The 15,774-nt window shown below is 42.8% G+C and overlaps 1 protein-coding gene across 34 annotated transcripts in view; it reads right to left on the reverse strand.

The window, feature by feature from the left end:
* The window catches only part of CLASP2 (cytoplasmic linker associated protein 2), a 147,487-nt gene extending 132,538 nt beyond the window's left edge, over window positions 1-14,949 (reverse strand). For 14 of the 34 annotated variants that reach the window (XM_039549575.1, XM_039549574.1, XM_039549585.1 and 11 more), the window contains exons 1-2: window positions 14,019-14,947; window positions 2,420-2,498 (exon numbers count right to left, since the gene is read on the reverse strand). In XM_039549575.1, the coding sequence (XP_039405509.1) occupies window positions 2,420-2,498; window positions 14,019-14,213 (274 nt within the window). In that variant the 5' untranslated portion in view covers window positions 14,214-14,947. Of the gene's footprint in view, window positions 1-2,419; window positions 2,499-14,018 lie in introns of all 34 variants that reach the window. The other 20 variants (XM_019285530.3, XM_019285529.3, XM_039549579.1 and 17 more) reach the window with 3 other exon arrangements.
* Between the last annotated feature and the right edge of the window lie 825 nt (window positions 14,950-15,774).

A 15,774-nucleotide genomic window follows, 5' to 3' on the forward strand; every position in this document is an offset into this window, starting at 1 on the left:
ATGAACATATGCCACCTCTCTGATATGGTATGATTGGTGTGGCTTCCTCAACTCAAATGCTCCACAACAGAAAGAAACTGAAAGGAGGAAACAAGAATTATCAAAAAGACTTGTATACAAGAAACAGCTCTGTTGTGTCTCTGAGCTGGGGAAGGGGGAGGGGATAGCAGAGAACAGGCATGGAAGAGATCCATAAATGGAAACTGGCCGTCAGGAAGGTAAGAAATGTTGGCTCACCTCTCTAACACAAGATCTAGCAAGCATCAAGTTTTTCAGGCAACCAGTCCAAAAGAATTTTGCATACTTAAGTACTTCTACAGAACACTGCAGAAGCCAAGGATCTATGTGGGTCAGAAACTAAACAGATAAAGCGGTAAGAAAACAAAGTGACAATGCAGACATTGAAGATTCCATGTGCCTCAGCTGGCCCTAACCTGCAAGACTGCTGACAACTCCTACTGATAAGGAGTTATCACTGCATGTTTCTCCCATCCTTACTTTCTTCTCAGGCATCTGCAAACAAATCACTGTCAAATACAAGTCTTTGGTCTGACTTACTGGAGTCATATTACATTAGAAGACAAATCTGCAGAGTCAACAGAATGTGATTTAGGAAACTCCTGGTTCTTTAAGTTTTCTTGAAGGAAGCAGTTTTCTGGTTCACCAATGTGCTTTTAATTACTCTCATAAGCCATTGACTATACAAATTCCAGACACTTGCAATAATGTGTTTATATTACTGCTTCACTGACAAAAACTGAAAATTATTCCAACCTTGTTATGAAATTTAGAGAGAGCTACCAACTGAGGAGAACTCCTATTACAAATCACTCTTTTTAAAAGTAACGTAAAATACTGTTTTCTGCCATTACTGAGACTAAGATTTCAGCATCTGTTAGGTTTATATAGAAGCTGATAATGAACAACAGTAACTTTCATATTCTAGAGATCTTGATTCTGGAGACGCTCTGATGATCAATTTCAGTTGAAGGCACTGCTATGAGCTTAACGAAAAAATACTTCTAGAATATACAGCTTCAGATGTTACATGTGTTCAGTGGTCACCCAGTGCCAGTCCTCTCTTTTTAAAAATATAAATACTACTGGAATTTAAATCTTCAATTTGCTCATAATCTCAAACTACTCAACTACTGTGACAAAAAAAAAGCCCAAACCAACAACAGTGTTTTCAAACTATTCTCAGATAGCTCATACTTTAAAAAACAGAGAAAAATTTTTAAAATCTTCCCCATCTTTAATAAAGTTACTGTAATTTTAGGTTCTACAGAGGCTTAAAATAAAAATCAAAGCACAGCCAAACTCTGGAGCAAAAATCTGTAGCTACAAATGGAGACTCTTCAGAAACCAATACTGTGCAGAGCACAATACGCCTCCAGTTCCCTTACACTGCTCCAATACAAAATTAACCAGCCAAAGAAAAACTCCTCACAACAAAACAGATTTAAATTCTGTAGCACTCTACCGCAGTAGTTCCACAGCATACTGAAATATGCTTTCAATTAATTTAGTTAGCAGCTTGTCATAAATTACACTTTGTATTCCTAAACTTTGACATTTTATTTTATAGCTCTTAAATACAAAACTAGTCATGTAAAGAAGAGGAAGCTTAAAATTCTGACAGACAAATTGAGATAGCTGGGGATCAGGGAACAAAAAGTAACTTATCTCATGCAGATTTTGAAAAAGGACATTAACTAGAAACTTCTGTCAAAATCAGCCAGCGCTATAACACCAATGTTAGTGTCCTAATATCACTATCTCTTTTCAAAGGCAGCAGTAAAACAAGTTGATCAATGTAGTTTGCTTGTACCTCCCAGAACAAATGTCTCATACTCCAGCACATGTAGATCCATTAATCTGAAATTCATTTGAGTAAACATTTCACACAGGAGTAACAGTCAGTACTTTTTTTTTTTTCATCCCATAAAAACTTTAGACTACTAAAAGCTACAGTCCAGTTATCTAACAGGAGGTGGACTGCATAATCCTCTGAGACTACAGGCTTCAGCAGACATAAAGCTCTGATTAAAGTGATCTGCAAATAAAACCTTCCATCTTTAACACAAATTAAAGATAATACTTGCGTTTCAATGTAAATTTTAGAGGACTGTCTCAGGGAGTGGTAAGTAACCATTATAGCATGAAACTAATTACTGGAAAGACACTCCTGGAACCCTTAAAAAAATCCCAGCCACCACCTATGAAATCAGTGACTGCATGACAAATGAATACTGACATGCTACTATACAATTATTTCCATTCCAACACCAGTAAGATGCCTGCCAGGACAGTATAATTAGCTCAAGAAGTTTTCAACATGTTCCACTTCAGCTGCTAAGGGAAGGGGGGGGAAGTGTCTTCTACTGTTTGGTCTTAAGAAAAAAAGTATTTCACTCACCAGTTCCTATATAAGGTTTAAAGCGTCCTGATAGTCTGTTGACAAAGGCACCTAGAACATCTAATCCCAGTAGTGATACCTGTTGAAACAAAAGCATTAGATATTATAAACCAGATCACTAAAGAATATTTTAGAATATATTTCAAATAAATTAGACATAAATGCAAGCATGCTGAAAAACTATTGTAAAGTAAATCGAAGTTTCAGTTGAAGAACTAGTAATTCCTTCAAAGTTCTTATTAAGACAAAGTTATCAGAATATGTTTGGAATGGAGTTTATTTACATACACCAGAGGAGTTCGGATGTTTTAGTTCTTGTCTTAAAACAGAAGAAAACAAATATTAGAAATCCAATGTCTTTGTACTTTCAACTACAAAACCCAAACAAAGACATGGTTTAAAGGTTTTCCAGATGATAAGAGCTTACTTCAATCTGGCCACTTAGCTCATCCACTAAGGTCATTACATCATTTTCCAAACTCCCAAAAGAAAATAACTGAGAAGCTAATTCTGCTTTCCCTAGTGGTTCAGACTACACCATTTGTCCACCTGCTTGTTAAGCTAGGGAAGCCTAATTTTTCATTTGCTCATTAAAAACATAATAGAGAACCCCTCAAACCAAACAAAAACAACAACAGCAAGAAAAACTAAACCAAAACAAAAACCAACCCAACCCAAAACAACAACAAAACCCAAACAAAAACCAAACCAAAACAGAAAAAAAAGGAAATTCAAAATACTACTGGAATTTTGAGGAAATTTCCCATCCATAAACAGAAGCTAGATGAGACAATAATATCCATTAATATAGAAACAAAAACACAAACAGCAATTACCAGTTAGACCAAATTATTTTAAGAAGTTGGGACACTTCTTGTACTGCTTACTATCTTGCATATTGTTCCAAGATTTCATTCTGTATTTCCTATAATAGTTCATAAGGAACACCAGAACCTGCATTTTCACAACTTGTAGTTACCTCAATTTGCTGCCTGTGAAGGTGCAAAAGGAACAACCATTTGCCAAAGGCACAACCTCCTCAAGCTTGGGCGTTCCTTACAGCTTTTCCTCCTCTTTATTTTCTAGGAAGACAGGCACTGCAAATTTTTCCCCTTGAACTCATGGCTAGAATTCCTCTCCCTTATTAGCTGTTTATTTTCATAAAATTTGGAACCGTATTTTTTGGACCCCTCTGTTTCCTTGAGATCCCTATCTGTCACAATTGTCCACACTAGGCAGCAGGCCAAAAAAAATTTGAGTGGACATGCATGTGATACACATGGCCCACGCACACAGCATCACATGAGCCTTGTTTCCATAGGAAACTAGACAAATAAGGTCTCCATAAAACTCAGGGTGAGAAGCAACTACACAATTAAGCTGGTTTTAATAAATGCAGTATTAGTACAACAGACGATCTTTTAAAAAGGAGGTATAAAACTTAGTTCCCAGTTAGTACACCTTACCTGGAGACAATTTCATTACATACTAAAACACAGAATAGCATATATAAATAGATGGCATCACTGGCTTAAATTAATATATTGCCAACAAGTAACTCTACCTACAGCTTAGGAAAACAGAACACTATACCTAGTAACTTACTTAGGCCAAAAAAAAAAAAAAAAATTAGCTTTTATGGTAATGTCAAGGCTTTCCACAAGGTTTTTCCTTTAATGTTATTTTCCATATTATCAAGCAGTATGAAACCATAGTCAAAAGCTCCATCTAAAAACCAATGCCTGAAAGAAACAAATTCATTCTGGATCCATTGTTTTCCCATGCTTCTGTTTGCTGACTACGAGCCCTACCTGAGACTTACACTGACAACTTTTAAGAAAGATACCTTTCCATGCAAGTGTTTTGCACTAACAGGAGCTTTTCCTTCTGTAAAGGTACTTTTTACAAAGTCTCTCTCTTCTCTGCACGTTTGATTATCTTTGCAAAATCTGTCTTGAAGACGTCTACCAAGAACAGCAACTCAGAAACTTAAAGACAATAAAGCATGCATGCATGAGCTTTATCTCATGCAAAGTCCTCTGTGGTCTGCAACTTTGAAAAGGTAACAGGTATGAAAAGCCACAATAACTGGAGAGTTAGAACGTAAGTGTGACCACAAGCTGAAGTAATGGGAAACGGTTCTAGCTACAAAATTTGCTTTCATTTTACATTACAAAACAAGTCAGCTGAACCACAGAACTACAGAGGATAGCAAGTGAACTACCACCTACTGGTTTTGTAAATCAGTGTTAGTATTTCTCTGTTCTGATACACAATGCTCTAAGCTTCAGCATCTCCTCGTAGGTATCATCTGTGCAATATTCAAGCAGCCCTTCGGAAAGAGTCCTTAATTTATATGGGGTCACATAAATAGCATTCAAAAAAAAATTTAAATCGTAAGTTGAGGCACAACTTAGAGGCTCTGCAGAAGACCTGCAACAAAGAGGTTCCAAGCTCTGAGACACTGTGTGGGACCATTTACCAACACAGGCTCTCCACTATCAATAGAAAAACCTTTCACCAGCATCACTGCTCTTTCCCCAACAGCTCCAATGAGGGATGAATGCCTTCTGGGATTAAAATCAATGGATTTGTTTCTTACTCTGCATTCATTAAGCCTTTTGCTTGCTGTCTAGAAAGAGCCTTTGTACGTCAAGACTGATTCATCAGCTCACCACTGTTTGAAGCATTTAAACAGTGCTTTTAAAGTTCATAGGGGAAAAGAAATTTAGGCTCATTTGAACTGGAGTTGGTTAGTTGCTATTCTTTAACAAGCCAAGACCATCCTTGACTTCTCAGACCACAAAAAAGTTGCCAAACCAACTGAAAAATATTTTATCTGTTCTTGATAAAAAAAGGCCAGGCTCTTTAGTGAAATCAAGATGTTCCAACCAAAATACAATTATGAATAGAACCAATAATTAGTAATTGAGCCTATTCTTGCTTTGCAGCTTGTTCCTTTTCTAGCTCTCCTTCTGCACACACTTTACAGCACTGCCCCTGCTCTTCTGTGGACAACTTCCAGGCACCTAAGTTTTTTGCTAGAAAAAGAAATACTGTTCTTCAAACCACACCTGGATAACCATGCATTCTTACTGTTATTTTCATTGTGATTCTGTAATTTTCCATCCCTGTGGGGGACAGCTAGGGGCAGGACACCACCAGGAAAACATCTCTACTTGTGTAAGTTGCCAAATGACATTAATACAAATATCCTTGGATTTGGTCAAAGGATCTCTGAACCATACATAGAAACACAGATTCTGTAGATCGGGATCTGTGAACTAGTCATGAGACTCTAATGCGGGAATTATGGAGGTCACTATCTGGAACTCCAAAGAATGAAGTTAAGGCATCGGCTGTCCTGTCACCATGGGGACAGCTGTGGTATCACTAACAATTACTGACAAACTGAATACAGCATGCCAAACAACTACGCCCTGCAAGAGCAAGCATTGTTCCAGTGCGGCAGAGCTGGAACAAGATATATGCAAAAACTTCATGAGGTTTGTTTTTTTTTTTTAAAGTGTTGTCAACCAAGACCCAAGGTATACCTTCTCAATTCTCATAATCTCAAGAACCCTGCAAGTACCATAACACGAAACAAAAATATGTATGTATGTAAAGTATATTGTGCTTCACTTCTTCAAGTTTCACATTCTTAATTCTCTCTACTCATCTTTCAGGACAAACTTCTGTTCCTCTATTCCATACTTCTTCCTCCCTTTACTGTTTCCCACTGCAATTCTATCCACTTCACCCACTTTGCTTAGATTTACCCATATTCCCTTCCACCCCTTAACTCAAAAGCTTGCAGAGATACAAAACGGTGCCCCTGGCCCCATGGGCAGAAGGAAGCTTCCATTTTCCTAGCTCTTTTCTTGAACCCATGTGGTTCTTCAGTCCCAGCCATGTCATCTTCAGATTCCATTCTCCTTGCCACTCAGCAGCAGTTGGGCAGCTGCCTCTGCTGACAGAAGCCAAAACTGCAGTCCCAGCTGCTGAAGCTACCACATACATCATCTATACTTCAGAAATTTTAGCTGACAAGGAAGCATTATTTCCTTTCTCTTGCTTGTTTCACCTTCAAGGGCACTAACAACACACTTCCAACACTAATAGTATGATTTTTTTTTTAACATATATGGCACATTGCAAGGAGAGAGACAGAGCTGCTGGTATCTATCTTCAAGCTCAGCAACTAGAGTCCAAGTTCATTAGCAAATGCAGAGCCCCCTCTACCTAAAAAGGCAACGTTCCTGACTTCAAAATGACGTTTTGCAGCTTTACTTAGGACTACAAGGTAAGAGTCTCCCAAGTATCCTATCTTTGCTACTGTTAAAACCACCCATCAGCTGCAACCCTCATTGTCTCAAAAGGGGTACAGACTATGAAACTTGTGACAACCTTCCCTTCACAATTCTCCTGTGATGGCCAACCACGGAGCATTTCAGCATCCCACTTCAAGTAACCACACTACCAGAGGATTGCTGAATGAATCACCCATATTTATCCATAGACTGAAGAGTTTATTTCTGCCCTGAAAAGGCTTGGTTTTTTCAGGGGACCTCTCAATAGGCACAATTCTGGGAGGTCCCTGTTACCTTGACCTCTCCTGGACTGCAGCCAGAACAAGCAAGCATAGTGCTCTCATAAAAAATTTTAGAGCTTATTAAAAAAAAAAAAAAAAGGAAATATGTTTTAATGCACTTTCCCCAAGTTGGGAACTTTAGCTTCATATCATATATGCCCACATTAATTAATAAACATTTAACCAATTCTGAAGAACACATTAATGTAATACTCAAAATGGTCACTGAAAAAACCTGTTTACAACCTTCTGTTATTTCCAAATCTCTCATGATCTTCAAACTGAATTCAGACTGCAAGTGTGATCTCCAAACTTCTGTATTCTGTGGACAACACAGTATTCTAAAATTTGTGTAGTGCCTCCAGCTTGATCTGTTACAGGAACATCTCCAGTTTGCTTCACATATGCATTAAACATTCTTCCCTTATCTGTTGTCATAAATTTTTCATAGATACTGTTACAAGGACTGCGAGCAAAACCCAAAAGTATATGATGCAGCAACACCTTACATTGTAAGCCATTTCCTTTTGAGATTGTCTGGCTAAAACTTTATGTGCTGAAGTGGAAAAAGTTTCAAGACAGAGCCTCTCTAAAATCAGGGTTCAGTGGGAAGACAATGAGATGTATGGTATTTCTCTTTGGAATAAATAATTAATTTTAAAAAACCCAACTTTTTTCCAGCAAGAAAATTGAAGTCAAAAGCCATTCTAAGCACATTGATGGCTCAAAACAAAGAAACACTTTATTTTAGGACTCAGCTCTTTCAAAAGAATTTAATTCTTTTTGTGCCCAAGGTCTCTTATTTCCTTTCCCATTTCCTCTTATTTAAATTGTATCAAAAATACAGTGATCCCCATTCTCTGCTACTTACTCCCACCTCTGCACCAGCTCCTCTGCTGTGGGAAGAGAAGCATTCATGCAGATGAACAGCAGCCCACTTTAGGAAACCAGCCCAACAAATGAACAAGAGAAGGCATCTTCTCAGCCATATCTCCTCCTTGAGCCTGTTAGCTGTGCAGCCTCACAGGCACTCACATCGGAGCAATGCAGGCATGACACACCAGCACCATTCCTCAGCCAGGGACAGAAACTGCTTGAATCAGAAGTGCCACTAAAATCACACGGCTCACATGTGCTGACTGCTGCAAGCTCTGCTCTGAAGGATGCACCTCTCCTCTTACACACTGCACAGTGCTTGGAAAGCCTCTCTACCCTCACCCAAGTCAATCAAACTGCAGGCTAAAAGTGATGCTCCTGTTATCCCTCTTGGCCTGTGGGCATATTTGATCTGGTGCACTAAAATCTCCTGTAACATGAGTCAAATCAGCTTGCTGAAACACCGGAAAATGAATTCAACATTGACAAAAAGTTAATTGCCTCAAGAATGACAGTGAGAATAGAACACCTGGCCACATGAGCAGCACAGCTGCTGTTCCAATAGTGAGTACAGTTAGTCTGGATAACACAAACTGAAGCTGCAGAACAACAGGGAAGTGTCATTTCCATCTCTGGAAGAGATGCCTGAGACTTTAAGACTATATAGTCCCCATTCCCAATTAAAGACCAGACAAAATTAGTTTTAATAAAAACAATTAAAACTTCCTGCAAGTGTCCCTTGTCTTCAGGAGATCTGCTTGATTATTTGGCTAATATTCAATTGTTGACTTAATGTATCTCGAACAGAACATAAATAATACATGAAAAAAATAGTAATTATTACTGAAGAAGAAATCAAATCATTGAGCTTGAAAACTAAAATTGGATTCATACATGGACAGGTCAAATCACATTCTCATTACATAGAAAAAAGAAAGGAGCTCCCACACAGCCAAGATCAAACAAAACTTGAAGAAAGAAAAATTCAGCAAAGAGCTCAAAGTCAAACACTTCTTCAAAGACATTTAAATTACCATTGTTTGCTAACAAAGACTAAGGAAATACCAGGACCTACACAGTAACTGAAAAATAAAGGTTTAAGCTGGGTCCTCTTTTATTCCATTTCTCTCTCCTGCACGTTACAGTCCCACAACTCACTATGGCATTTGCCTTTTGTGCAGCATATGTTGGCTTGTGTTCAACTTCAGATCCAAAACAACCCACACATTTTATTCCCAAGGTCTGCTACTCAATCACATGCCCCACATCCTGCATTTGTGCATTCATTTATTTGTAACCAAATGTGCAACCTCACATTTTTTATCTCTGAACTCTCTTTTTTCAGATCTCAGTATCCATTTTGTTCAGATAATTTTAAATTGTAGCTTCCACCTCACACACATACGTGCAGTCAGCCAAGTTCTAAGTGTTGCTATCTCTTTGCAAGTACTTCAGACAAGCATCCTAACCACTTGTCTTTACCTATTTGCAAAATTACAGTTTAAATCTTCCATTCTGGAAACTGAAAGCTCCTCCTGCTGGCCTTTTGTCGAACTAAAGACAAACCAAAATAAATACTTGCCAAACCAAGGAAATACAAAAATGCAACAGCAAGATTACTGGTATTTTAGTATCTTATGGTATTTGGTGTTGAGACAAACAAAGCTCAGAAAAATCTCACTCTTCAAGAAGCATAGAGTAAGAGATAATTCCAAGGATTTGCCTAAAAGAAAGAGTTTATCCATACTACCAGAAAGAGATAGAATGAAATCAGATTTTCTTCTTCCCATGGCAAACAATCTGCTGCTCTGGCATAAAACCAGCAATTATTGATTATTTTTCTGTTGCACTTGAGGAATAAAACAAGCTAAGATATTAACCACAAAGGTGAGAAATTCAAAGACTTGCAGTTACAAACATTCCTAATTACTCTTCTCATATAAAATTACCTTGAGAAACTACCACCATTTTGGTCATAGGTTTTTGTTACTTCTGTTAGGTGTGATTTGCTTAAAGAACCAAAAGGTGGCTTTATTGCTCAAAAAATAATTTTAATGAGGGTAACTGCTCAATCCTGGTGTTCTTAAAAGACTCCACAACGTGCTAGCAGCCAAGAGTAGATTTGCAAAGCTCTACATGAAAAGCAGTATTTCCCCATCCCACATCTCTTCAGCAGAAGTTCAAAGCAGGTTTGGAGATTACTTGAGTGAGACATGGAACAGTTTGAGTCACCAGACTGCACAGTTAGATAATCTTGTAATTATTTCAAGTGACTACTGAATATGAGAGAGACCTAAGAGACTCATTAAATGAAACTCATGTATACATAGATGAAGATGCAGGCTAACCCAGTAATGCCAGCAAGTATCTGTCAGTAGTACTACCCTCAGAATGGGCAATTAATTTACTCTTTGAAGTTCACCTGAGAGTCCAAACACAAACAATAGCACTGTTCCCATTTTCTGAGATCGCTAAATATTTCACTTTGAGAACAAATACCAGCAGAATAATACCATCACTCAATTCTTAATATTTTGCATTCAACTAACCTACTCCTATTCCTCACAGCCTTGGGCAAACAGTTGAGGGAGGGGGGATGCAGACTGACATACACCCAAAACCCCAAATCTCTGCATTGTAGAAGGAGAGAGATCAGACCCAACTGATATGAAATAAACCAGATCACCAAGCAAACAATTTTCAGTTCAGTGAGGAATTCTTTCATTCTAGTGAGATACAAAACAAATGCTTAAATTCTGCACATCTTCCGTGTACTCCTTGATGCTGCAAAGCTTTCAAGAGTCTTTGTAAGCCAATTTATCACTGACTGCATAGACATTGTAAGTGAAGTTCTCATAATACAACAGATTCATGTCTCTCTAGGTCATTCCCCATGTTCTGCAACCAATTTTCACTACAACTCTGAACCACCTGCAGATGAGTCAACACATTCTTAATCCCACCTTTTTGATTCACCAGTAACTCAAGCTAGTAATTGTGTTTTCCACTTCAATGAGCTAGATGAACACAGAAATTTTCCTATCTGCTCTCTCAGTTTGGAATTGCCAGGTTGTTTATTAAATAACTATAAAGACTTGCAAACTTCAGAACAGCAAAAGCACTGTTTTATGTGGCCAAAATCTTTTTGAGATGAGTTAATTCAACCTTGCTGGTAACTAGCCCACGTTGAGAATTATAGAATGGTTTAGGAGAAGGCCTTTGAGGTCACTGAGTCCAACTTGTTTACTGAACACTTAATTCTCATTTTTCCGTACTCATTATCAAGCCTGCTAAGCCAACCCTCCTACTACCTCCAGATCCTTTCCCTTCTGGTTACATGAGCCAAAAACTTTCTAGGGTGGCGTATCAGAAAGTTTTCTCTTCACAGGCACAGCTTAAGAGTTGAGACCAGAGCTCCCAGATCATGCAATCTCCTCTTTCAGTATGGTCAGCAGAGTGCACTGCACGCAAGAACTGAGCTTTCAGTGGGAATATATGGCACGATCAGGGCAAGTCACATTAGTTATCCCCTTATTATCCATACCCATCACCACCAGCAGAAATAATGCTCTCTCTCAAAACTTCCTCCAGCATTCCCCACTTGTATCTTCAATTCATCTAGCTCAGCAGTTCTGAGTCTCCAGCCACTACCACTGCTTGTGATAAGACCAGTCACGTCAACTGGGAGGGATTCATTACTCAGGAACTCTGAAGACCTATAAGATCTTCAGCAGAATTGTTTGAGTGCTCTACATATCCATTCCTCAGTAAAGGGTGACCAACAGTATGTTAAATAATTCAGCAATCAAAAATCAGATAAGCCTGCGGCATTCACTACTTTCTATTGTTCAGTGCCTGAGTTTAATAACAAAATAGGATGCAACATTTAAATGTGTAACATCTATGCTTGCATGAGACAAAATACGCAAGTAAGACACAAGCCACTTTTCTAGAATATAAGTCTTCATTTTGAAGCAGCACATGCTGGCAGTCACTACCACAGGCAGAACACTGGAACTGATCATGAGCAAAACACCCAAAATCTTGTGCTGCTGCCATTAATATAATCACAGAAACTTGTGAGCTGGAAGGGACCCACAGGGATCATCGAGGCGAGCTCTTAAGTGATGGCCCCTACAGGGCTCAAACCTGCGACTAACACCATGCTCTAACGTACGTGATGTGCTTTGAAACACAATAAAGAGCCACCAGTATGTGGACATAGAGAAGACATAACAAAAATAATGATTTTGCAAGTTATCTTCAAAACTCTTAGAATTTGTAATACTCTCATTCTGCACGCCTCTTTTCAGTGGTACGCAGAGATATAACACTGGGCAACAGGCGCAAACCGAACCACAACAGTTCCATTTGAATATGAGGGAAAAATTTCCTTTACTTTGAGGGTGACAGAGGACTTGAAAAGGCTGCCAAGAGAGATTGTGGAGTCTCCACTGAAGATATTCAAAACCTGCCCGGCTCTGATTCTGCGGAACCTGCTCTAGGTGAACCTGCTTCAGCAGGCAGGCTGGACTAGGGGATCTCCTTTCTGTGACTGATGCTTATGGAGCACAGCACAGTTCTCATTCATCCTACAGTCCAAACAGCTAAGTTCTGTCACCTTACATCAACAGCAAGCAAAATTTCTTGCACTATGAAAAATACAACTTGAAAATTGTATTTCCAGTCTTAATGCCTAATTCTGTTAATTTACAAGTGCAGGAAGAAACTTTTACATTACCCTGTTAGGTAAGTAGCTATCCCTCTCCATGCAAAAAAGTATTTTTAAAGACTTGTCTAGATTCGCAGTAATCAATCTTATCACCAACAGCTGCCCTCAGATGATGAATTTAAAGGCAAATAAATTGTATTTGTTCAGCATATGCTACTTCCTCAAGCTAACCTGACCTTTACCGACAAACATGCTTCCAAAATAAATAAATCATACGCGCAAATGGAGTTAAGCCTTTATTATTTTCACACCTCAAACTCAGAAGTTGCTGTGTGCAAACACTGGCGGAGTAAGGTCAATGGAAGGGGGAAAAAAAACCCCATCCATTTCAGGAACATACTGCCCTTAGAGGCGACTCTGCCTCCTCCCGTGTCTCAGAAAACAGAAAAAAAGCGAGAATAGGCTCACTGCAGCGAGTTAAAGGTCCAAAGTGCGAGTGGATCACGTTACGAGGGCAGGGCGGAGCTGGCCCGGCCGAGAGCCCCGGGCGCGCAGCGCGGCCCGGCAGCGCCCCCCGGCGGCGGCAGCGGGGACCCGCCCGGCCGCGCCGCGCACACGCACCGCGGGGGCAAAAATGTTAAAAAAAATAAATTAAAAAAATCGCCAATGCGAACACGACTGTCCTTGGCACTAAAACTGCGCTGTCAATCGCCTTATCGGCTGACCGACGTCAGAACAACTCGCAAGTGTTACACTGTGTGAGGGAGTGATCGCTCTTCTCCCCTGGCTCCGTCTAAAAGACACACGCACACAGAAAAAAGCGAAACGTGAGTCATCATCGGGCCGCTGTAAGGATACCGCATAACTTCCCAGGTACAGGAAAGTCACCTAAAGACGATATAAACAACTTTAAACTTACAGTGGGAGCCCCAAGAAGCCAATTATTCATTAAATCGTCTGAAATACACACAGCGTGATACAAATCCGGTGAAGCAGCACTCTTTACGGCCTGCAGAAAACGATGGCAATCCCATGAAACATTACACCCAAGTACCGAGACCATGGAATAGGAGTGGTAGCGAAAGAAAAATAAGAAAAATAATCATCACCTATCTTGTTTCTGAGTAAGAAACACAACCCCAGTGTGTATTATAGTTGTCTGGGGGGGGTTTTAACATTGTGCCGTAAAAAAACCCTCATATCCAAACCAAAACCAAACCAAAACACCATCTAGCCAACGATAAAGGCAAAACCAAAACCCCCATTACTGCTTCTTTAAGGACAGAGGAATACAAACAATAAAACATTAACCACCCTTCCAAAATTTTGGAATTCCCCTTTGTGTGGGAGATGTAGTTTCATTTCTGGTCTTACCTATTAAAAAGTAACCCGGGGCTCCGTACCTCCCTACCATGATGAATCATGGTCTTCCCGCACCGGGCCCCGCCGAGCAGCCTTACCTTAAAATTACTGGAGTTGACCCACGCTGTTAATTCGTCGATCACTTTGTCAAGGCGCTGCTGGTCCTGCTCCAGATCGGGGGACCTCGCCGGGTCGCCCAGATACTCCAGCAGCTCTTGGCCAACCTGCATCCTGCGGCCCACGTCCTTCTGCTGTACCTGCTCGCAGAAATAATCCATGCCGGCAGGCTCCATCTTCGGACGCTGCGGAAAAGTTTCTTCGTAGGAGAGCCGAGGGCCTCAGGGTCGGAAGCGCGGGCAGGGCAGGGCGGGCGGCGGGGGCGCGGACAGGCCTGCCGTCCTCATGGAGCCGCTCCCGGCGCTCTCCGCCCCGGCTCCGCGCCCGCCGCCCCCATGCGCACTCGCACCCCCGCAGGGGGAAGCCCCCGGCGGGAAGGGAACGCGGCGCTGCGCAGGGGTCGGCGGCAGCCGCTTACTCCTGCTCAGGGCTTTCCAGCCGCCTCCGCGCCGTCCCGAGGGATCCCGACAGGGCTCCCCGCCGCCGCCCCTCCTCTTCCCCCGCCGGGGGACGGGAAATAGAGCTCGAGAACAGGCGCTGCGGCTGGAGGGGCTCGCAGGCACGGCGGCCGCGGGCTCGGGGGGTCCCCACGGGAGGTGCTGCCGCCTCCGCTCGCTCTGCCTTCTCTCCTCCCGCCCGACGAGAGATCTGCGGGCCGCCTCTCACGGGCACCGACGAGGCCACGGCGGACCTCTCATGTTCCTGATGCCGCGGCCTCCGGCCCCTCCTGCCCGCCCGCGGGGCGGCTCCCAAACTTTCGTCCCGGCGGGTCTCAGCGCCCCCCGCTCCCCTCCACCACGGACCGAACCGGACCAGACCGGACCGGGAAAGTCCCCCAGGAAGCCGCTCACGCTTCGCCGCGCCTTCCCCCACCGGGCTCTGCGGCGGCAGCGCCGCCTCCGTCCCGTGGAAGTTGCACCTCCCGCCGCCGCCGCTACCGCCCCGGCCGGCGCCAGGCGGACACACCGGGCGTGGCCCGCGCGGCCCCGCCCCCCGCCGCGGCTCCTGCTTCCCCTGGGAGGGCGCGCGCCCGTGCGGCGCCTCCCGCACCGCGCTGCGGCGGGAGGGACGGACGGACGGGCGGACGGACGGGCGGACGGACGGGCGGACGGACGGAGGACGGAGGACGGAGGACGGAGGACGGAGGACGGAGGACGGAGGACGGGCGACGGGCAGTGCGCGCTCCCGCCGGGCGCTCCGCCGGGACCTCTGCGGGTCGTGTCCGGCGGCAGTGCGAGGCGCATGCGCCCTCCGTGCCGCTAATCGCCGCGGTGCCGGTCCGGCGCCCCTGAGGAGAGAGGGGAAGTGTTGGAAGAACAGAAGAGGTGCGAACGGTGCTGGAATGCTCGGGAGCTCTCTTCCCTTAATCTCTCCGCCTTCCGAGCGCTGTCCCGGCTTTGCACAGCCGTGCCCTGCAACCCCTCCCGCCTTGCTCAATGCCCAGGTGTAAAGTGGGGAGATCCCCGTGGAGCCATCCCGGTACTCCAGGTGTGGTTGGCTCTGCGACGTTGCTGTCCGCAAAATCGGGTTTGTTATGCTGAGTGCGGCAACACTCCGGAGAGACACGGATTATTAATTTCAGAGTTGCGCAAGCCTGGGTGCTCAGTGCTATTCCATAAATCCAGCACAACCCACTGGACTTTCCGCGCCATTATTTACACAGAATCAATGAATCACAGTTAGGGTTGGATGGGACCTCTGGAGATCATCTAGTCCAACCCCACGCCAAGGCAGGAT

The sequence above is a fragment of the Corvus cornix genome, chromosome 2 (assembly GCF_000738735.6).
Source record: "Corvus cornix cornix isolate S_Up_H32 chromosome 2, ASM73873v5, whole genome shotgun sequence".
Lineage (NCBI taxonomy): Eukaryota > Metazoa > Chordata > Aves > Passeriformes > Corvidae > Corvus > Corvus cornix.